Source organism: Lissotriton helveticus, chromosome 8 (genome assembly GCF_964261635.1).
Source record: "Lissotriton helveticus chromosome 8, aLisHel1.1, whole genome shotgun sequence".
NCBI lineage: Eukaryota > Metazoa > Chordata > Amphibia > Caudata > Salamandridae > Lissotriton > Lissotriton helveticus.
In genome coordinates, this window is record NC_136069.1 from 1,067,776,167 (window position 1) to 1,067,801,133 (window position 24,967).

A 24,967-nucleotide genomic window follows, 5' to 3' on the forward strand; every position below is an offset into this window, starting at 1 on the left:
ATCTCTGAAGTGCGGCCGCCGAGCGGAGAGCAGGCCAGGGGACTTCAACCCCCAGCAGCCCATGCGCCACGCGCACCAGGAGACCGCGCCAGGAGGCGCATAAGAACTGCGTCAGCCCCGCCTCGCGGGACGCCGGGCTAAGCCCGGGCAAAGGGCAGGCCCTATGTGGCCTGAGGAGACTGGGCTGGGCTATACCCTTTCCATTACTAACTCGACTTCACCGCCTTATGAAAACTAAGGTATCGTGATACCTAGTGCCAACATTTGGAGACTTTTTCCCTTCACTCCGTGTATTGTTGTTGCTGTTTCAACCGAGTAGACTTTGATCTCTGCCGTCTATTTTTTATTGCATAAGTCCTAGGCTTAAAACAGGGAGTTATTATGTCAACGAGGGCTCTGAAGGGAAGAAAATCACTGGTGGGAGGGTCAGTAAAGGGAACGCTCGACCAGTTTATCATCAGAGCAGCCTCCAGGCTGGAGCACAAGATTGCTATAACGGAGCTACGTATATCATCTGAACTCCAGAACAAACGCACATCTTTAGGCCCCTCACTAACAACGGCCTTACTGGTATCTTTATCAGACAAGGTCGCGTCTCAGTGATATTAGTATACCCCATCTGCTTAAAGACGCCACATCGCCTTTTGAGTCCTACAGGTCCCGAAGCAGCAGAGATTCTAGTGCTGAGCGTGATATAGACTTACTCTTGCGAGACCCCACGCCATTAAACTGCCCAAACCCTGGTGTCACCAACATGGTGCGGGCCCAAACTACATCTAAGGGACGCCCGTTAAAAAGGAAAGGGGGGGGAAGTAACCAAGTGGGGAGACAGGCCAAACAGACTAAGACACACTCCCGCACTCCAATAAAAGAATCAACTGGAGCAGGAAATGTACCTACGAATATGAACTTAGAACATGGCCCACTGCCCTCATCCCTAATTCAGGAGCTGACAGGGAACATTGAAACTTTGATGAAATCTCTGTTCCTGCCACTTGCGGAAAGACTAAAGAGGGTGGCCTCCCAACTAGGGTCCATAGAAAATGCTGTTATAGCCAACACAGCCTTACTGAAGGACCTAACACTTAACATCAGCATTAGACCTCCCGCCCCAGCTCCTGTGACACACACTACTAGTAAGACCACTTCGCCGCCAGAACCCCTACACACCTCCAGCAAAGATACAGACCACGGCCAGGGTAACGGGACCTCCTAGGACCGAGGGAATAGAGACCAATGAAACTAGAGTAGGGACTACATCACCAAACAATGGCAGGGGCGACCTATTCTCCAGAAAGAACACTGGGCCTATTCTACAAATTGATCTCCCCCAGAGGCAGCCCCGTATGTTGTAGTACTGACCAGGGTCCCAGAATTACCTCAAGAGAAACCAGAAAGCTATTGGGAACTTAAAAACAAGGTTATGTACTGGTTACGGAATAATAGACCGCTACCCCCCAATATTAATGGGGAAATCCTGAATGTCCGAAGGCTTAAATGGGTAGGCCAGAGGCCCAAAGACTCCAAGGGAGACATAATAATAATTAACTTTAGAGATCGCAGAGTTGTAAAATATTTCAATGACTGGTTTCAGGAAAGCGGGGGGGGGGCATTCAGATTCACGACCTGAGCTACTTCTATCCAAGGTCTCTCCAGCCCTATCAACCCAAGAAAGCAAATTGCCTTTTAACAACATGGGGGGCTCCAGTTCTTAATGTCCCCACTAGAAACAGATATGAGGTATTGACAGGTTTAGACGGTGTAGACTGACTTATTTTAGAGAAACAAATGGCTTCATTTACATCCAATAATTTAGTTCAGACAACGGACTCAAATGGTCTCTTGTCCTCGCCTCTGCAAATAAATGCGGAGCTGGGTAACCACACCGTCATTAATAAGCCCTCTGTGGGGGACGATATGAGGTTTGATCAAGAGGAAAGTGTAGCGGATAAAATACCCGCACCTAACATAGTCATGCCTATTACTACGGCGCCCGTAAAAGGCTGTAGCTCTGCTAACAGTATCAGAAATCGTGATCCAAGTAAATATGCTAATGTCACAAGAGATCACATCAAGCCAGCCTCTGAATCTTCTAATACCTCTGTGAGACCCACAATCCAACTAGTACAACCAATAAGAGCATCTGTTACCACAAATCTGGAATGGCCACCACTGCCAACCATACATGCTAATTTTAGGGAAATAGCTGAAGCTTCCCAGGCTGAACCCCCCGAGATTAGCCTACCACTGAAAACTCTACCTTCCAACAGCATAATTACCTGGAACGTCGCAGGCCTATCTGCCAAACTTAACGATCCTTTATGGCAGCAAATGACATTAAATCAAACCATCATTTGTGCCCAGGAAACCTGGTCAAATAAAGAATTTCATATTGCGGGATATAAAACCTTCTTCACACCAGCAATCCCGAGTTCCAGTGGTAGATTTAAGGGGGGCCTCTGCACTTACATTTCAGTTAATACGGGACCCCTAGGTGTTAAATTTATCACCAATGAATACTATCAAATCTTGATTACATCGTGGGGACCTTTACAAAACATGGTGTTGGTAAATTTCTATAACAACATCCCCCCCACCCAAATTGAGTGTACCTTTACCAACCTTTTGAAGGAACTTACCAAAATTGAGGACCAAACGACTAGCGATATGGCCCTGCTCTGGGTAGGGGATTTTAATTGTTCCCTCTGCCCCCATGGATCGAAGGGTATTTGTGGCTTGGGAGAGGACTCCGAAGGGCCCGTGAGCCACTTCTCCCACACTAGAGTTGGGGAGTTATATAATACTATATCAGCCCAATTTTACCTTATCATTTATAAATGAACTGTGTGCCCTAAATAAACCCTTTAGACCAACATTTAATGGGAGGGGGAAAAATTTGACCATTGATTTTACACTCCTTTCAACCTGTTACGCAGGTTTGGTATCAAACTGGGAGACTCTTGACACTGCACTTAGTGACCACTACCCGATAGTGGTAGAACTGAAGACGAGGGATGGTGATTCAAGTTGTAAGAGTAATATTACATACCATCTAACCCCAATTCTTGCCTCGAAAAATGGGTTCTGTATTAAATTAGAAAAGGTTGAACCCACAAACTTCATACAAAAGCTTGTTAAGAACGCCCAGGAAGAGTTTAAAACTTGTCTTTCAGTAGAAGCCGATGCTTACAGCATTGTCGGCTATTTAAAAAAAATCTGTGCAGATATAAAACACCTACTGACTAAAGTTCCTCGTAAATCACCCAAGGGACATCATGGATGGTTCAATGGGACTTGTACTAAGGCGCTTGCCGCCCTGAAAAAAGCCCTCCACTCTTGCCCAATGTCTAAAGATGACATCCAGCTAGCTAGACGTGTCTATCAGAGAGCCCTAAACAGTAGGAAAAGGGAGCTAAAAACTCAGGCGTGGTCTGATCTTTGCTCAGCAGCTGACCGGAAAGACAATATTGCCTTCTGGAAGGCCGTTAATGCCCCGTTCCTCCAAGACCACCAGGGTCCCAAAATAGATTAAGCTATTACAGCACAAAGCTGGGTTAAACACTTTGAAGGCCTCTACAACGGAGCTGAATCCTCTAGATCGTCCCCTGAAAATCATGGGGCACTCTTGTCAGGTACAAATAATACCTCTTTTCCGCTGGGCATACAGTTTTATCTGGATGAGGTGATTAAGGCAATCAGAGAAAGCCCAGCAGGAAAGGCCCCAGGGCCGGATTGCGTCCCTGTGGATGTCTTCAAAAGTGTACCAGATCTTTGGGCACCTCTTTTGACCCGTGTGCTTAACTCCTCAAACAACATTGGGTTCATCTCCACCTGGTCGGAAGCCATAGTAGTTCCGATCTATAAAAAGGGCGATAGGAATGACCCTGCCTGCTATCGGCCAATTTCGCATCTTGATGGCCTAATGAAGATCGCAGGCAGGATCATTCTTAACCGCATGCAGGATTGGCTGGAGGAACGGGAAATCGTTTCTGACCTGCAGTATGGTTTCAGGTCTGGTAAAGGGACCATCGAGCAGGGACTTAACTTAGCCATAATTACAGCTAAGTACATTCAAGCAAAAAAAAGAAACTTGTTCATAACATATGTGGACTTAAGTTCCGCATTCGATTGTGTCGACCATGGAATGCTCTGGCAAGCATTAACGGACATTGGCCTGGATAACCAAATACTTACTTTTATCAAGGAACTGTATCATGGGGCTGGTGCTTGTGTCAGATTTGGTAGAAAGGGTGAGTGTTCCGATATGTCTCGGATCCACAGAGGAGTAAGACAGGGGTGCATTCTTGCCCCTCTGCTCTTCAGGCTCTATATAAACAAGGTTGGATCAATTCTGAGTGAAGTCTATTATGACTATCCTACAGCAAACGGAACACCCATCCCTATACTGCTTTACGCAGACGATGCGGCGATCATGTCCCAAACGAGGGTAGAGCTACAAAAGGCGGTGTCTAAATTCTCGGAGTATATGAAAAGCAAAGGTCTCCATGTGAATTTTTCTAAAACGTACACAATGTCGTGCGGACCCGAAGAACACCTTGCCCAATAACCTTGGATGGCAGAGGGGTTGAACTCACTGATAGATTTTGCTACCTTGGAATCCATTTTGAGAGGAAGGGCTCCTGGAAACATGCCGTGGTTGCACGGACTCTAGCTTTCACAAAGGCTACTGGAGCCCTGGTGAATTTTGCTAAAAGATTAGGTGGGAGGCCAGTTAAAGAACTGCTCCAGATCTTCAAGGCTAAATGCATTTCTACAGGGACATATCGGGCTGGGCTCTGGGGCATAGAGCAGGTGGAAACTATCCAACGCGTTGAGAATCGTTTCTTACGCTATCTATTGGCCACCCCCAAGAGCACGGCAGCATATGTGACACACATGGAAGTAGCCTTGCCATATGTCACAGACATTATTAAGTTATCACCAGTATTGCTATGGCACAATGCATGGGTAAATCCAGAGACCCCCTTAAATAGAAAGATCTTAATGGATTGCCTAGCCATGGATGGAGCCACTAACATTAAATGGTTCTCTTATATTAAAGCCCTGTTGGATGAAACTGGTCTTCCCGAATTCTTTGTTAACCCAGACAGCATGGCAAACATTTCAAGATCTGCTCTCAAAAAACATCTATTGGCACACCTAGAGAGCAAAAGATGGCGGGAAGAGAGACACAAGAAGACGGTCATGGGCCACGATTCGGTTACACTTAACAAGGGGGTTCAGCTGTACCTTTTGATCGAACAACCTCCTTTTACTCGTATGCTTTTGACTCGTTTTAGGTTAGAAACCTTTTATAGGTTAATAACCTTCCCACAGTGCAACGACTGGTGTAAAGAAAAGCAACTTTGCCCTTGCAACAATGTCTCCCACCAGTCTAATATTCATTGTATTTTCTTTTGCACTTTTTATAGTAAGCCGAGGCAAAAAATCTTGAAACCCTTACTTGTATCCTGGGGTCTGAGGTCATGCAGAGGGGCATATGACAAATTAAGATCTCTAGAAAATGAACATACTATTTTTGTTGTATCCTCCCTACTGAGAGCTGTTATTAGGCACAGAAACACGATGCAAGCTTAAACTTGCACCCGCACATGTTTTACTATATGGACCCTTCCTGGCCTAATCCAAATTATTTTACATGGCTGTCGTAACATATTATGAAACTTCTCGTTTTTAAACATTGAACTCTTACTGATGTAATGAAAATGTAGTATTTTAACTAATATTGGAAATATAACTTTTAAATGTGATTTTTTAACTGCACGCTTTTATGAATTTGTTTTTATAATTCGAATAAAGCATTTTTGAATTGAATTGAAAAAGTTGCACCAATCTAAGCCTCATCTGAACCGCGACTACTTTTGGGGAAGAGACCGCCTCAACCCAATCTTCATTGTCCAATTCCAACCTTTCGGCACTCCACGCAGCTCTAAGACTACCAAGCGGGTTCTCTATGTTATTGACTAGTTTCTTATAGATCAGGGAAACTGCCTTTTCAGGTAGGTGTCCATAAAGTACTCGGTCCTCGAGGGGGAAGCTTCCGGAGGCTCTGTGCCCACCGGCACGTGGGTGATAAGGGCATGTCTAATCTGTCGATATCTGAGGTGTTCATTGTCGTGCAGGTTGTATTGTGTCTGTAGAGACTCGAAGGTCTGCACACAACCCTTCCCCCACACATCTTTGATCTGACTAATTCCGATGAGGTCCCACTTAGCAAACCCCTTGCTCCGCCACAGGCTTCCAAGCCGCTCCGAACTAAACAGGGGGTCAGCTTTCGTCAGTCTCCCCTCCCATCCCAGACCTTTGGTAGCCGCATGCCAGACGAGTACCGCATGTGCCGTCGGACCCGACAGAGTATATCTCCCAGGTTTGGCATATAGTGCTCTAACTATGTCCCCACCTGGGGCCAGCCCACGGTCCATGGCAAAGCCAGGGTCTCCGGGAGGGCCAGAGATCACGTGGTTCAGTGCCGCAAGATGAGTTGTCTAAGATTTTAACGGCAGAATCAATTGGCGATATCGGTCTGTAACACCGTGGATCCACTCTCTGACCCTTTTTGAAAACTGGTATGATCGTGGATAAAGACCATGAAGCAGGAAACCCCTGTGAATTTGAAACATTAAAAACATTAGTTATTATTTTAGCCCAGAATTTTGGGTTACATTTACACAGATCAGTAGGGACGGAATCGGGGCCAGGCGCTTTATTACTAGACATCTGTATTATTGCCCTTTCTACATCCTCCTCCTTAAAAACCACAGGAGGTAAAGCCCCATCAGCATCTAGGCTGATGGAGGAATCCACTGTGACATTAGATCCATAAATAGCTTCAAAATGGGAGGACACTGGGCCTCTGTAATGTTACATTCTAAAGAGCCATTCTCTATACCAGAAAAAAAGGGTTTATTGACAATGGCCCAGAATCTAGAGCTATCCTTAAGAACTTCAACAGATAAGAGTGCATTCCAAGCCTCCTCTTTGATCTCATTTTTCCGCATAGAAACAGCAATTTTATACTGTTTCCTTAACATGGCTATCTGCTCCTTATCTCGAGGTATGTTTTTCAGGGCTTGAGCCAAGTTGCGATGTTCCAGTGAACAGTTGTTATCAAACCACCTTTCACCCATAGTTAATCTGGGTTTAGTTGTCATTGTCAGATCACAGATACCTTCAAAAGCTCTAAGGACCTGAACCCCTGGGATGGTGTTATCAAAACATATTGCAATATTATCTTTGGCGTTCTCGCAGAGGTTTGAGAAGAAAAGGTCCGGAATTACCTCAGCCCATTTAAGCCACGTCCCCTGATCACTTGTTACCACGCTTCTAACTCCCTCTTTCTTTCCAGTTTTTCCCAAAAGACCACAATCTTTATCTAGCATAAGTATTACCGGATTGTGGTCACTAAAAGGCGACAGCCTGGCATTATAAAATACTACCTGAGCCAGCATGGGGATGGAGATAAATATATAGTCAATAACAGGGTCCCTCTCCCTAGCTTTAAAAGTAGGGATCCGATCGGTCGGATCACTAAAACTAGGTTCAAAGAGATGTGCACCAGCCAAAAGGTCCTCCAGGGCTTTCCCCTGTTGTGTATCTTCAAAGTGGGGTGTTGCGGAATAAGCTGGCCTAGGTGATCATCAACGTAACAGTTCAGGTCACAAATATGAATGTTATAATCACCCATAAGTTCGATGTGATAAAAAGTAGTTTGCTTCATCCTATATTCATCCAAAAAACATTTCAAATAACATAAATGTTGGTTTATAAAATGACTTTGTCCTGAATTATAAAAATAAACAAATAATATTTTAGGAAAGTTGGGGGTTATCAGTTCTATTATCAAACAATTATGAGAGCCCACCTCCAGCCTCTTTTGGGTCCCTTTCAATTTTAGCGAGAAAAGCATTACGAGGCCCCCCTTTGCTCTACCTGCCGGAGCGGAGCGTGCTGGCGAACAGTACGATTTATACCCCTCCATCCAGAAATTATCCACCTTGTCCCACGTCTCCTGGAGACCAATTATGTCATATTGTTTTTAAAAAACCCAGCCATCTTGAATCATCTTTTTTACTTCTAAGGCCCGCTATATTCCAGCTGATGATCTTACATTTGGGGGCTATATCTACAACTATGACCTGGCCGTTTTGACTGTCTCTGTGGAAGCTCTCATGGGATTCGGGCACCTCCAGTCAGTCATTCGCATATAACTGGGACAGTGGGAGAAATTTATTTTTTAAGGCTAAACCACCTCCTTCTTCATTTCGCACAGTAGGCAGGGATAATGATTGTGGGACTGTTACCGATCTCCAGCTAGGCCTATCTGAGTCAGCCTCTGGTTCTTTTTTTTTGTAAGGGACAATCACCACTCTGGTTAGACAATATTGGGCATGCCTCACTTGGAGATCTACCTGGTGCCTTTATTCCTCGTACTGGTGGGTAAAAGAGGACCAGGGCCAAAGCCCTGATGCCCCCTTTCCCCGAGACAGAACTGCCCCAAAACAGCCAGCCCGCTATATCCTTTTTATCGAAGTTGACAACGATACAATCACCTTCTACCTGTTTGGGACAGTTTTCAACCCACCCACCCGTCTAGCCATCATGATATGAGATGAAACCTTGGAATTGCCGCTATAGTGTTGGACACACCAGTATTTGTTTTTCCGTAGCAAATCCAAGGTGCATTCATAGTCACGGTCTCTAAGTGGGGGTACCCCTATAGGAACAGCTACCAGAGGAGTGGCTTCTGGTGGGAGGTTAAGTCTACAGCTATTCGGTCTAGTGTTCCTCTCTTGTATACCTTGGTTCCCACTAGTAGCCAAAACCATGCCATTAGATGGAGAGCTTAAGGATCTCTCATCATCATGATGGGAGTTCCTCCCCCAGCTTGGCTCTCCTGGGTTACCCCTGTCCTGTTCAGAGGGCTAGGTTTTGTCCTATCCAAAAATTGAGGTTGAGATTGACTACCGGGGCACTCCTCGCCAGTATGAGATATAGGCTCTGTTTGAACCTGGGGTATTGTAATTAAATTAGGGGTCTCACATGGGATTTTCCAGTCCCTTAAGAATGATTCAATACGCTCACATTTCTTCAAAATACCCTCAACACAAGTGTTCAATGTGTCAGTTATGTCTTTAGCAATGCTTGTGAGTATAGATTCCATCCGGGAGCTGAATATATCCTCCACCAATTTCCGCAGTGTTAATTGAATGTTCTTATCCACATCTTCAGCCTGGGTAAAAATACTCTTTTTAGATCCTTTGTCAGGTTTATTTACTTTTTTGGGGACCCTCTTTTTGCCTAGAGGGCCCATGATAGTACCTTTAGTTGCCCTGTTCAAGGGTGGCAAATTTTCCTTAATTTCACCATCCACACCCTTTGTCAGAGCAGCATCATGTGCTGGATCTCTCCTCCCTGCTTTCGCACTTGTTATCAGCACAGTTGGCTCCAAGGGAACAGGAATTCGGGGGGAATTCTCAATTGCGATATTCCCCTCCCCAGAGTCTTGACTCATACCCAGTCCCAGTTACTTTTCTGCATTGGCTATTTCCTTATTTAGGGCTCCCACCGCTGAGGTCAAATACGATATAATAGAGGCAGACTTCCTTGGGATTTTTGCTTTTAGCCCCCCCTGATCCTGAGTACAGAGTTGTTTCTGCTTACCCATAGCTGTTGTTGAAGATTTCAATGTTAGGGGGGTGGCCCAGCCCAGCCTCTTCCTGTCTCTAATGGGCGCAGATGGGCCTGCCCTTTGCCCAGGCACGCCTGTGCGCGTCCCGCGCTGCAGGAGCCCTATAGTGCTTTTAAAGCGCCTCCAGGCGCCTAGTGCGGGCGTCGGCCGCCGTGACGGCCGCTAGGGAGCCTGGGACTTGTGGTCCTGTCCCGCTGCTCCTCTCCCCAACAATGCCACCAGTCAGTCGAGTTGCAGGGCTTCCTGCACTGCGAGAGCACTGTAGTGCTTTTAAAGCGCCTCCGGGCACGTGGTGCGGGCGTCGGCGGCTGTGACGGCCGCTAGGAAGGCTGGGACTTGTGATCCCGTCCCGCTCCTCCTCTCCCCAACAATGTCACCAGTCAGTCGAGTTGCAGGGTTTCCTGCGTTGTGCCCCCAAATGTTGCTAGTATTTTTCTGTTTTATATAGCGCTAACTTGCTACAGACACTGGACCACTTTGCATGAGCACCAGTTGCATTACACAAAGACTCATTAAGATTTCTTTTTAAGATACGGGGAGATAACGTGATTTGCCCGGAGTCAAGGTATGTTGAAAATGCACAGCTTGGAAAAAATTTTCCTTGAGGGTTAACACTGCCTCTCACCCCCAGTAAAAAAGAGGGATGGCTGTTTACTTTAGCAGTTGCCTTTAATCTCTCTGGTTCATGTTTCTTCAGAGGGTTTGTGTATTAAGGGATGGTCGAGATTGATGGTGTCTCTTGCTGAAGAGGCAGCAAAGATGAATACTTTTAGATTATGTTGGGGACAGATGATGGTTGAATGATTATTTGTCAACTATTCTGGCAATTGCTCCTGCTCTCATCGTTTCCCTGGCCAGTACGGCAAACTTTCAAGACCTAGCCAGGGGCTCTTCCCGTCGATCAATCAAGGAGGTAAAATTGGGATTTAACTGAGTTAGAATGACTAGGGGCCATATGTATCAACATTCCGTTTTGCGATTCCTAAATAGCGATTTTTAAGGAATCGCCATTTAGAAATCGCAAAATGGTATGTATGTAGGAATTGGCTATTGTTTAGCGATTCCTTAAAATTCCTTAATTGTGATTAGCAAATTGCTAATCGCAATTAAGGAATAATTTCGTATACATTTCTATGGGACAGGAGGCCCATGGGAATGAATGTGAAATTATTCGCAATTTGCGATTCGCAATTTGCTAATCGCAAATTGAGAATAATTTCAAGGGTGCAGGGGTGTCTCAAGAACACCCTGCTGCACCCCTGAAAATGACATGTGTGCGCATATGGCGCACATACATGCCGTAAGGGCATGTATGAGCGTCACATGGCACCTTTGGTTTTAAAAAAAAAAGCTTTTTTAAAAGAATTTGCAACTTACCACCAACTAGAAGTTGGTGGTAATTTGCGATTCCTTGGGGCATTTTGGAATTTCTTTTTTCCTTGATACATTGCTTTTAAGGAATCGCAAAATTTGCAATTCCTTAAATGCAATCGCAAAATAAGGAATGGCAAATTTTGCGATTCCTTATTTTGCACCCAAATTGTTTAATACATACCATTTTGCGAAAATGGGTTCGCAAACGCCGAAATTCTGCGAATTTCTCCGTTTGTGAACCCATTTGGCCTTCATACATATGGCCCTAGGAGAGGGAGCTTGGGTGGGGGTGGATTAATTAGAGAGCGTGTGTTCAATAGAATGATTGAGGAGGTATAAGGAGTAGTCTTTGAGAAGGGTTGCTAATTGGGTGAAGCAACAAATAAAGAGTGACAAATTAGATAGGGTGGTGTTGTACTGAAGTGTAGGCATCTTAGTAATATTAACAGGAACTTTATTGCAAAGGTCATCACCAAACAAGGCAGCATGCCCATATACTGTTCAACTGTCAGAGAGGAAAGTGATAACATTTTATAGACGGTAGCAACAGATAAGGAAGGGCTGCAGAGGAGGAATGCAGCTAGGTAAAAGGAAGAGGAGAGGACGGTTACATACTAATATGTGTGTTTGCAATTAGTAAAGAAAATGAATATAACAGATAGCTTATAGTAGAAGAAGATTGTGCTGGAAATTGAGGCGGATTGATGAGTGAAAATGGCCCGCTTCATTTAAAACATATATTGCGACAGGGGCCTCATCTGTGTTACTGGCATAGGGAAATTTATTAATAGCATCTTGTTTGACATGTAATGGAAGACAGAGGTGATGGCTGGGTGGGGGAAGTAAAAGATTACTGGGTTTGAATGATAAGAGAGGGTGTGGCTGCCCTATATAAATTGGTGGTGAGAAAAAAGGGTAAGTGAAAGTAGGCGGCCATAAAATATTCCTAGCTCCTGCCTGACCTCGTGAAAATATTTTGGCAAACCACTTCAGGGGTCTGGTTATTTTCCTCAAAGAACAAATCAGAATTAGAGCAATCTTTGGGTAATTTTCGATGTTCCATAAGGACAATTTGAATTAACCTTATTGTTTTACATTCACACCTGTCCTCTAATGCAGATTATGAAACACAAGCTGTAATTCCAAATGTGTGTTAAAGATACGCAAATCCAAGAAAGTATATGCCGATCCAAGATAGTTCACTCTCAGGAAGAAAGTTCACAGTCAACCTTAACGTTTACCTTAAGAAACACCATTCGGAATAAACAGTAGATAATGTTTAATTAAAAACGGGGTTCTTTTTGACAACAAGCTCTGATTTAGAGTTTGAAAACGGGGTTATTTTTGACAACAAGCTCGGATTTATAACACAGATATGTTTGTGTCTCATGAGAATCTGTAAAAATCCAACATTTTAGAAATAATCCTCCTTTTTCTAGCGGTGTACCGCAGGGTTGAATTTCAATTTGATTTTGGCCTGCTTGACTCAATGAATATTAGAAATTTCTGTTAAAATCACTCTATTGCTACAGCATTTGTATCATATGGAACAAACAGTTCACGTAGTAGCCCTCTGTATTGTGCACAAGTTATGAGAAAGGACCAGTTATACCTACAGCAATTGACTGCACCCTCCTCATCTTCACATTTTGGTTCACTCCAGGCAGTGACTCTTGAAATATATGTATAAAATGATCCCCCGAAGATGCTAAATCAAGGAGCTCAAGCCATACAGTGCTCTGTAATGTACCATAATCAAACCTGAACACTAACGACTTTTTGAGACAAGTGACCTCGCTCTCTCACACCCCTAAACATCTATTTTGTTTGCCATCTGGCATGTTTTTTCCCCCAAGTTATGAAGATGAGCCAGTAACTTATTTGTGTAATGTACTAAGGTGTGATGTGTTTGGAAATGCCAATGCTCAGGTTACTCTTTTCATATCAATAAATGAAACTTTACAAGATGCTTGCCTGTGTGTTAGCAAAATTCTTTCCATGGCTCCTTCAAAATAGGACTAGAACTGTCAGATCTCTGTGAAAAGTATATCTGTTACAGATCCTATGCTTCATGTATGTATTGCTTGGGCCCTGATTGAACATTTCCTTGTGCAAGCCCTATGTCGAGATAACGCACCAAGGAACCTGTGTATTTTTTAGACTGAAAAATTACTCTTTCCCCTTAGAGTTCTTGGACTCATCTGTTTAAGCCTCTGAAAAGGGGAAATTGTCACAGACTACAACTTGGCTTTCTGTCTTGGTGTTAGCCTTAAAGAAGTAGTTGAAATTCCACTCTGATTAGAAAGGTGAGGGAAAGAAAAACTTCAGGAGCTGTAGAAGATTAGCTGCTATCAGGAGCAGTTGGGGTTGGCAACTTCCCCAGCGGATGTCTGTCAGAGAGATTACCCGGGTAGGTTCTTTAAGACAAAGTCCTTCCCCTACTTCCCAAACCAGTTGTAGGCAGGTGGTAATCCTGACAGAATGGTGTTTTTCAAGGTCTGTTTAGATATAAAGGCAGCTCATGCATTGTGGCAGTTGGATCCACCTCTCTAGTTGTTTCTCTTGTGACTAATATCATTTAACCACTGGGCATGTTCATACTCTTTAAGAGAATAGTGTTACTTGTTATGTTGAATGTCTAACTTGGGTGACTGTCACGGACTCATGAGATAGTCTCTACATACCTTAGGTTTCCCGTCCCAAGCACCACATTGAAAACGTATGCATCAGTTAAGACGCACAATGCATGTGCAGGTGTACCCCTGCTTTGGTAAGTCAACAGATTTCTTGTCAAGAGACACTGTTAAGTCTATGTTCCCAATAGGGATACATTAGTATAACTTGTGCCAGGTGGCAGTGATGAAGAATGACTTTTAGTGATATTGGTTAGTGTATATGTGTTAACTCACTAATCACTGTACAGGAATTCTGAAGGAAAGATGCCTGTGACATGGATAAATTGTTAACATATGAAATATAGATTCACTCGCGCAGGGATTTAGGATCTGGTTCAACAAAGCGCAAAAGCCTGTTGAACCCTGTAGCCCTTGTCAGTTGGATTTTAGAAAAAAATAATACCATAACCAGTTACACACCAGAGAGAGCAAAATAGGATGCTTATATAATAATTTATTTGAATGGAAGGTGATGTGACCTAGCAGTTAGAGCTGTCGCCTTTTGTATCCCAGTCTCTGCGCTTGGCTCAACATAGTGTGATTCTGGGTAAATAACTTAATTTCCCTGTGCCTAAAAATGTGGAATGTATTTTGTGAATTGCATTCGTGCAATCCCAACTTGATGTATACAAGCATGTAGATCGTTTCCCAGTGCCCCAATCAATGGGCAGCTCTCTGTTGATTTGCAGCTGGGTTCATGCTATATAATACCAATACATACATACAATTTACGTAGTACATTTTATAATGTACAAATGTATAAGTTTAGTCTTTGGCACTGAGCTCAAGGTCTGTGGATTACAAATATTCTCAAAGCCAGAAGACTATTCAGTGCTGTAGAAGATATGTCAGTGCACCTGTTAGCGGAGACTTGGTGAGAAAATTGAAAGTTTTGAATTACCCGGGACTTGGTGAGAAGCCAAATGCATTGGGTTATGATTTTGCTGTTTGCATCATGTAGGAAGCTGGCTCTGTATATACTATACCAAAGTAAGGTATAGTGTGCACAGAGTCCAGGGAGTCCCCAGAGGTAAAGCAGAGGCTAAATTAGACAAATACCAACAGCTATCTTTTTAGTAGTGTGGGCGAGCAGTTAGACTTATCCAGATCGTGTGTTAAGCATTTATTGTATTCACTCACTCAAGGTTGATGGCACACACTCAGAGACTGAATCCAGACCCATTAGGTAAGTATAAAAAGATATACTTCTATTTAACCAAGCAGGACTTGACACAGGTAATTAAGAAACACTTTGAAATGCAAAGCTGTACACAGAAATGCAGTTGTGGATTGTATTGGAATCGCGCACAGGTTTGTATTACTTTTAAAACAGTTTAAAATACAGTCAGATTACTTTTGATTACTCTTGGATTACTTTTCAGTTACTTTCAGGACTCGAGGTGAAATGCCAAGCTATCACACACTGGATGTTGTCACTTACAGGTAAGTAAAATAATTCTTAAATTAAGACACAGTTAATTTCTTTTTATACAAAAACAGTCGGTCAACATACATTTTTTAGGAACAAAACTCCTAACATTGGTTCCTATGGGAAAACGAGTGTTATGGTTCTCAGGTAAGTAAACGACTTACAACTAGGAGTTTTGAGGGTTAGGACCGAGGTTCCCCAAGGTCCAGTTAGCACTCAAATTGCACCATTAGCGGCAATAGAGTGGCCATGTACAGAGTGCAGGGACCCAATGCTAGCCCATGAGGTTAAACGGGCCTTCTGTCACAGAATGCTTGCAAGCAGTCCAATTGGCTGTGAGAGCAAAGCTCCTGGGGTTAGGATCAGCACTGCAGGGTCCATCAATCAGCAGGGGATCTGCATCACCGTCGGCACAGGGGCGATCGGGTGCAGTGTGCCAAGGAGGCGTCGGGGACACTGTGGATTTTAAGGAAGATCTCCAGTTTGGGAAAGATGCTGCAGGCTCAGTCATGGAAGCTTCCTGAAGGCTACCAGCAGCAGGAGAGGTAAGGTGGATTGTCGGGGGATGTTTGGACAACATCGGTTGGGCCACCCAAGACCGTGGAGCGTTGGGTGCAGTGGTGTCTTTTGGCATCGGGTCTTCTTACCAGCTGCCGTCGCGATCGGGGGGACCCTTCAGGTTGAGGCTGCAGGCGTCACTTGAAGCTTGACGGAGGTCGGGGATCACCAGATCCCAGGTCAGGATTGCTGGAGAGACCTCCTGGTGGTATCGGGCCACTCGAACTTGGGCCGTGCGCGTCGAGTGCAGAGTGGTGCCAAATCTCAGAGTTTCCTGGATCCGGATTCTGTTGGTGACTCTTTGTTGTGCAAATCCGCTGCTTACGAGAGATAGAGTCTTTAAGTTGTGTGCAGGGAAGGCCCTCTGGGCTCTGGGGTGCTGCTGCACTCGCCAAGTTTTTCTGTAGTCAGGTTGGAGTCTGGACAGGCCGGTAGGGCTGGGGCCAAAGCAGGTGCTGTCCTCTTGTTCCTGAGTCAGCACAGATCTTTGGTCCTTCTTCTTTCTTCCTCAAATCTGAGAAAGGAAAGGTTCAGGGTTGCCCCTAAATACTAAATTTAGGAGCGTTAAAGGGGTGTGCTGGTAGGAACCATTGGGTCCCTTCCTGCGGGTAGGTACACCCCCTATTATGCCACCCTCCAGTGGGAAGGGGGGCATGAGCATCTCCCTAATTGGCTGAGTTCCCTTATCTTCAAGATGGAGGGGGCCTGAGAAGTGTGCTTCACCTCGCCTCCCCCACCTGAGGGATAGGGTTGGAAAAGGTAGACACACCTCTCCTCCTAACTTGCTTTTCCCGCCGGTTCTCCCACCCAAAGTAGGGGTCAGAACCTGTGGGAGCCAGTTGTTGGGGGCAGCCAGAGGCAGGGACAGCTTTCAAAGGCGGCATGCCTTTGAAGCTTCCCCTTCGTGGACACACCCCATTCTGGGGGAGGAGGAGGCATGACACCTCTGCCCAGAATGGGCTTTGTTTCTGGACCCAGAATGTGGAGGCCCTCTACCCACGGGCCAGAAACCTGTCTGGTGGGGGCAAATGGCAGGCGGACATTCAGAAACCGCACCAGGGCTGGACTTTTTTCAGGGGGCATCTCTAAGAAGCCTCTGAGTGCATTTTACATTAAATCCCACACTGGCATCAGTGTGGGTTTAATGTGCTGAGAAGTTTGCTACCAAACTTTCCAAGTTTTAGTAAAGACATTATAGAGCTGTGGAGTTCGTAATGACCGACTCCCAGACCCTACACTCTTTTATGGCTTTACTGCACAATGTCTAAGAAAGGACTTAGACAATTTAGGGGACAGGGCTCATGCCACTGTACCCTCACCCGAGGACTAGTGCACCCAGCTAGAGGGGTGACTTACCTAGGCCCCAGGCAGTGGGTTGCAGGAATGGCAAACAGAAATGTGTGCCATGTAGGCTCTTCACTTTTTTCTGCACCGTAACACACCGCCTGCAATGGCAGTGTGTGGGTGTTAAGATACAGGGCCTCTAAGGGTAGCACAATAGGTGCTGCAGCCCTTAGAGACCTTCCCTAGTCACAGTTCCGTTGGTACCCATGATACCTTTTGCAAGGGGCTACCTGCGGCCAGAGATGTGCCAATTGTTGATAGAAAGGTACTGTTTTGGGAAAGGACACAGGCAAACCTGATTGGCATATACCTCGGGCACATCAAGTCAAGTTGCATCAGATGGCAGGCAAAAAGTGGGGGTAACCATGCAAAAAGGCGCACTTTCCTACACATCCCCTGTAGCAACTGAGGACTTCTAGGGCTGTTGCTTCTGTAGGACCGGGCTGTTGCTTCTGTAGGACCTATCCACATTTTTTCCATTCTCTTCTTACTAAGGGGGACGGGTAGAGTCATACATTGCACATGGTTGACGATAATATTGTTGGATGTTTATAAAACCTGTTATAATCTGGAATGTGATCTATTATAGTTGATAAAAACAGAATTATATGCAACACTTTCTACATTATTAGCACAAATCGTCTTTCTGATGTCCCTGTCACCTGCTCTATTCAGCTAAATAATGTTTACCTTTGTGTTTTTTCTGATCTAAATAGACAGGAGCTACCTATTATAAGAAGACTGGCCTTGGCCCACTACCTCAAGCTCTCTTCAACGGTGTGCCCCTCAGCAGTGACGAGATGGATGTTGAAGAGTTGGAGACGGTTATTCTTCAGAAGATCATGGATGCCACTGGCTTCTTCCAGCGGGCTGTTTTTATGGTATGCTTAATTTTAAAACATATTTAAAATAGATCCAGTGACTGGATGCTCTAATTTTTTCACTCACACCATTTATACTGTTGACTCCTCTTCATCTTTCACATCTAATGCATATGTCATTCTGGTTTCATTGTCTATTTGAAAAGTTGAAATGTCTACCATGCAATTGGAAGGCATCTGTCCATTCAGGAAAAGTCTCAGTTCCTCTCTACTGGTATGTTTGCTGTTAATAACCTAGCCCTGCTGGGCAAATACATGATTTAAGAAAGGCAGACATGCTCAGAAAGCAACCAGGAATCCTGTTTTAAGGTTGTACCATATAACCCTAAAGTAATCACCCCAGCCATCAACAGTGCACCCTAATGTGCAGGTGCTTAGTTTGCGGTATCCTGCTGAAGTCATCCTACTTGTACATATGGGGTGCTCCTGCTGGTCTCTGTCCATAGTGAAGCTCTCCCCATATTCACTTACATTACAGAACACGGACACATGTGTCCCGAAAAACTCAATATGGTCAACAAAAATAACGCTATGCCACCTGTGTCACATTTGAGGACTGCATGTTTGAAGAAAACTTTAATTATATGTAACCCTTTTAAATTGATTTAACTGCCATAGTTGTTGATGGTATTGAAAATAGATTATGTGTGTGTGTGTGTGTATGTGTGCACGCATGTGTGTGCGCACATGCGCACATTGTATTTTCAAATAAAGCTTTAAGGTGAGTTTTATAAATGTCGGGAAGGACAATCATATTCTTGTCTTAATCAATTTAATTGGCAGATCTGCTCATTGCTTGAACATGAATAGATAACAGAGAAAGCGACTTTCTCTGGGTACAAAGCATATTTTCTGACTTGTACAATTGAATGATTTAAGGGTATTGGTTCAGCAAGTTGACCTGATAGCTCACGTATCTCCAATTTAGCAGTGCATTGTAAAAGGATGGAAAAATATTCTAATGGACCTCCTAAGTAGACAAACCACTTGCCTCCACATATGAGAGTTGAACCGCTAGCTAACTGGGACCAAATTCCAGTTGTGAGATGTCTCCAGTTTGTCTCTTTGGCTTTGTGTGTTTATCCATTGGAGTGGGAAGAACACCTCTGGAAGTTTCTTCTCTTTCCATTTTTCACATGTAGAAAAATAAAAAGCAATTTTCAAATTATCGGGGGAAGACTTGAACTTGGTTCCCACTTATTTGGCTCCACAAAATCTGATTTGTAAAGCTTTTCCATCTTTCCTGGGAAGTCGTTCCAGCTCAGTTGCTAAAATCAGGTGATGTATTAACCATGATGAGTGTATACTCCAAAATCAATAAACCTTTTAGATAATTCACTGGCAATGAAAATTGAAATTTTCCCAAAGGATAATTAGAAATAATTATCTTCTATCAGACATTTTTCAACAGTACTTTTTGTATGTTTGTTTTATTTCTCATAGAAAGAAGGCTGCCTTGCCTATATATATATAAAAACGAATGTATGTCTGTCTGTCTGTTTGTCCTTTATGCATTACTACACCATTCATCCGATTGCCATGAAACTTTGGGAAGTTGTTGAGTACGCTCCCGCAAAGGTTTCTGGCATAAACATTTTTTAAATATCGGCCCCCCAGGGCCCTCATAATCTTTCAAATATCGCGCGGAATTACAAAAATCATCAGTGGCTCAGTGCACATGCTATATTAGCAGCTACGAACAACGATGTAAATGCCATCAATTTCAGCATTCAAAACGGAATACCAGGCGAAGCGACAACGTATAAGTCCATCGATACTGTGATGAATCAAGACGAAGTTGTCAATTACCCAACGGAATTCTTGAATTCACTGGATTTGCCCGGTATGCCACCGCACATTTTGACATTGAAAATTGGCGTGCCTATCATTCTTCTCCGAAACATGAATTCACCACGACTTTGCAACGGTACAAGACTTTCGGTGAAAAAGATGATGAACAATGTCATCGAAGCTACAATTTTGAATGGGAAATTCAAGGGGGAAGATGTACTGTTGCCACATATTCCAATGATCCCAACTGATATGCCATTTGAATTCAAACATTTACAGTTTCCGGTGCGACTCGCTTTTGCAATGACCATCAACAAAGCACAAAGACAATCGCTGCAAGTGTGTGGACTCCATTTGGAGAATCAGTGCTTCTCACATGGACAACTGTATGTGGCCAGCTCACGTGTCGGAAAACCTTCTGATTTATTCGTGTACGCACCAGATGGAAAAACAAAAAATATCATGTATCCACAAGCACTTGAATAAATAAATTGAATTAAAACGACACTTTGAAATGTTTTCCATATTAAAATGAATACGTTTCAATAAAAATGACACAATGTAAATTGAATGTTATCATAACAAGTTTCCTTGAATATCCTTTCTTCTGAGATCGCAGCAACACGCGACGGGTAAGATAGTAGCATATATAATTGTTACAGTTTAAGAATTGGTCTTGAAATATCTTCACAAATCACACTTTATCTGTGACAAAGGAGTATCTTTAGGGTTGCCAACACAAGTTTATCCCTATGGGGTATGCAAGCCAAGGGCTTTTTCAAGGCTTTAACTTTCCTTTCAATCTTTCGGTGAAGTAAATCAAGGATTATATATGAAGACCTCTAGTCACTTTTTTAATAATCTTGTATATAGGAGTGAGTTCAGGGTGAGACACCCTTTCAGGATTATATATTTACAGTCCACAATCTATATCTGCGGTCCGCGACATAAGGAGAGTCTTTGTCATGGACCCCAGATATATAATCCAGAAAGGGCCTCTCAAGTTGAACTACCTTCCTATTTGCAATAATAATACTAACAAAAGTGACTAGAGGTCTTCAAATATAACTCTTGAATTACTTCACAGAATGAATAATATGAAAGTTAAAGCCTTGAAAAAAGCCATTGGCTTGCATGGCCCCAGAGGGCGAGACACTTTGGAAACTCTGAAGCAACCTCAAAGTTAATCCTGTATCATAGATAAAGAGTGATTTGTGAAGATACTTCAAAACCAATTCTTTAAGCTGTAACAATATATGCTACAAGGTAGCCTTCTTTCTACCTGAAATAAAGCAAAAATTAAGTAATTTACTGTTGAATAATTGCTAAATAAAGACATTTGTTTCTAATTATGCTTTGGGAAAATTTCAATTTTCATTTGAAGTGTTTTTCCAAAAGGGTGATTGATTCTGGAGGATACACTCATCTTGGTTAAAACTTGAATCATTCCGAGGTATTGTTGCCCCTACCCTCACTAGTGGAAAGTTTTCCACCAAATAATTGTATTCAAAGAATCTAACAAGGGTATGAGCTGGTGGGCCATTAGTGTGTTGGGACTCTAAATAGGATTCACTAAAGTCAGGTAAAGTGATGGCTGCTACATCCTCAATGTCTACAGTGATTCTAGTTGAGGTATTTGAAATCAGGTCTAATAAAAGCATTGTGCTTTAAATGAATAAATTAGAAATGGGCTGTTTACATTGGTAACACATTTTGAAACAAAAAATTGGAATTTCTTAAAGCTGATAAAATTCACACACCATGTTTTGTTGCGGTCCTGCTTTTTAAAAATTAATCAGTAAGAGCCATTGTTTGAATTAATGTGCATTCTCTTATTAGCACCCTTTCCTCCTTATTGCCGTGTCCTTGTACATTTGTCACTTTAGCACTGATGAAGCTAAAGCGTATCCCCTTTAATGGCTGCTCCCCAGTTGTTTTCCTTTTTCGGCAGGACCTCTACCAAAGCCACCCTTGCGTGCCCTGCTAACTCAATTTGTCTTTTTTTATATTTTAATCCAACAAAACAAATAGATAACCCCTCAACTCTTCTATTTCTCTGCCCCAGTTTTTAGCCCTTGTCGCGTCTTCCTTCTCTATCCTTTTTTAGGTCTCGCTCTCGAGACCTATTGTTGTCAAAATGCCTCTCAAGGGAGACAGACTGGTGCACGAGCCGCCTGGGGCCTGTGGACTCGCTTACTCTATAAACGGCGCGCGCACACACAGCGTACTTAGGCCGGCCGAAGGCACACACACGCGCGCGCACACACACACATACACACACACACACACACGCACACAGGCACACACACAGACCCCCCCACTCCACTCACCGCATCTGCAGCGCCACTCCGGACTGCTGCAACCTCCACGGCGGCTCTCCCTCGGGCATTGGAGCCGCGGGCTTCAGAAGACAGAAGTCCCGCCCCACAACGGCATGACGTTCCCGAACTTCCGGTACATCTCATCGCAGCTTGTTCTTAGCCGGCTCACACTTGTAGTTTTGCTTTACTCGTTTTAAAAGCAACATTCTGGCACGGCACGCAGATAAAAAAAAAAGAGTTAAAATCCGGTCGTGTGAGCTTTAAGTCACAGTAAAAATGGGGCAAGTACCGGGATGACGCAGGTGCTTTTGCTGGGGAGTTAGACGTGTGTCTATCCCTGTAGGGCGTCTGTGCTCGCACTCCCACCCTCTCTGAGCTCACAGCCTGCCGTTGCACAATCCCTGCCCACACACAACCTTGGCTGCCGCCTCTGTGTGTACAGGTGAGCTCTGGGAGTGAACCTGCCAGAAGATGAAATCATGAAACCCGGGCCTCCCAGTGCCCCGTCTGAGGGCGGGGCCGCCGGTGACGTCACTAACCTGCGAGAAGGGACAGGATAGGAGCAGCAGCCCAGAGCCAGCAGCAGGCAGCCTGGCTCGGGAGCCGCAGTCAGCTGCAGGAGAGCAGGGGGAAAGCGGAAGGCTCACCTGCCAGGGCCGCCCGGATAACCACAGCCCAGAAGCACCGGCAGAGGTGAGAGCGCAGGTCCGGGCATGGGGGCCGCACGGACGGAGGAGCAGAGGTACTGCCGAAAGGGGCGCAGGCACCTGCTGATTCCCGAGGTTCACGCTGCGGCCTCCGCTCTCAGCCGGGCCCGGTACTCCCCCCGCCCCCTCCTCTATGCTGTCAGGCAGGCTGCCCACCGGTTCCCGGAGGAATAGTGTATGACTGAGTGCACCTCCCCTGCGCGGCGGTCTCCACGCTGGACGCCATGGAGAGGGGCAGGCGGTCACTGTCTACAATTATCAGCCATAGCAGATAATCCTCCCCCAATCCTGGGATCTGTCGTGAGAAGGGAGGTTTGTCCAGGGCCAGGCACAGAGCCACAGGAATGATGTATCATTCTTCGTATATTTCCATTTGATGTGATCCTGGTCCAGAGTCTGCTTTGGATAACTGACTGCAGTGATACGTTTTGTGCATTTTCTTCATAAGCGCATGGGATTTGAAGAATCTCTGTACTCTTTGCACATTCGCGGTGTGTTAGGGTCCCTCTCTGTGCAGTTCCGGGTGTTTCAGTGCTTGTAAGGGTTTGTATACAGTGACTCCGTATAATAAATACATAATAAAGGGAGCTCGTGAATGTTTACGCTTTGCGTTTCTGAGCGGTTGTATATATCCCACAGCTTTTATGCCAAGGTCTCTTGTATAATTTTCTCCCCTCGTGACATGGGAGTGCCGGTGGGCTCATGCCCAATTGCTCTCTTCGGAATATAAATTAACTTGCTTTTTCTGTGGCCTTTCATTGGATTGAGAGCGCATGTGTATTTCGCCTTGTTTAAACTTTGCAGTTGCTGTACGAGTACAGAAGCCAGTATTGTCTTAAGTAGTTAACAAACTCCAACAACTTCGGATAACTTTGCAGGCCAATGTTTACTTTTGGCCACTGTTAGAATCAAGGCGGAGTTCCTCTGTGTACAGCGGCTTCACGGATTATTAGGAAACATTCGAATGCTCCGGGAGCCGGGAGGCTCGTGCATGTAGTTGTGGATTTGGGAAAATAGTTGGGAGAGGCAGTGTGCTATCGGGGCTGTGATTGCTGGGGAAGGTGTTTTCAACGCCTCTCAAGTGTCAAGGAGCGCTCAGTACATTTGGTGAACAGAAGGCACAGAGCTCCCCTTGGAGGTGCTGTAGTTATTACATAGAGAACTAGTAGCAGTTAGTAGCATTTGCCCCCTCAGTGTCCTCCACAGACGCGTTCCTAAGACTTACTAAGGAGCGAATGCTTAGTTGGCGCTGGGTGAAATGAGTCACCGCAGCAGGAAAGGGTGTGATCTTGTTCAGTTTGTCTCCGATGTGGTGTTTTACTCAAGCCTTTTGCTTTCAAAGATGCTCGTGATTCATGGATGTGGGGGCGCCGAGCGATTTACAGAGAAACGCTCTTTTTTTTCGCACGCTACACACCACCCTTGCTGTCTGGCGGTAATTGTGTTTCTGAGGATTTAGCGATGCATCAGAAAGCCCGACACGTCTGGGTAAGAGTCAGCCACAGCCAGCTTTGTAAGACCCAGAGGAAAAGGTCTCACTTCACTGCTAGCTGTGCAGTCCCCAGGGGGTGGGTGCCCCTGGATCTCGCAGCCACGACACAGCGCGGGAAGCCAGGCCCAAAGCCTTTGCTACAGAGTCTGCGAGTGGCGTGTGCCTTCTTTTCTTCTATTTGTGTGTGTGTGATTAGAGGTGGTGCGCCTGGTGCAGGGCAGATTGTCTCTTAGGGAGATCTCGCCACGAAGCTCTGCCCCCCCTCCCCCTTCACACAGTGACATTTTATACACAGATTGGCAGGTCTAAGATCTGTATGAATTGTGCCATTAGTAGGAGACGAGGCAAACAGTGCGCTTGTGTTTCCTAGAACTCGCAGGTATTCAGAGGGTAGGAGGCTTCTGAGTTTCTAAAAGCACTTTGCACTTCAGGAGGTATAGCCCACACAAGAACAGTCATCCCCCTTGAAAATCATCCTTCATGTGCTGAATTGCGACTCTCCAGTTCAGGCGTGTGTGCTCTCTAGGGCCCAAGCATGATTAATTGTTGGCAAACTGGCCTGACCCCTACCTAGGCTAGTGACCTCTCTGTGACAAAGAGCCATGCCTGGTGGACTACCAGATCCTGTACACCTGTACTGGCATATATTCAGTTCATAGTGGGCACTTCACACACACACTGCACCC

General features: G+C 44.8%; 1 protein-coding gene across 2 annotated transcripts in view; it reads left to right on the forward strand.

The window, feature by feature from the left end:
* The window catches only part of UGGT2 (UDP-glucose glycoprotein glucosyltransferase 2), a 1,586,510-nt gene that overhangs the window by 762,801 nt on the left and 798,742 nt on the right, over positions 1-24,967 (forward strand). For both annotated transcript variants that reach the window (XM_078657956.1, XM_078657957.1), the window contains one exon: positions 17,806-17,970. In XM_078657956.1, the coding sequence (XP_078514082.1) occupies positions 17,806-17,970 (165 nt within the window). The remainder of the gene's footprint in view (positions 1-17,805; positions 17,971-24,967) is intronic.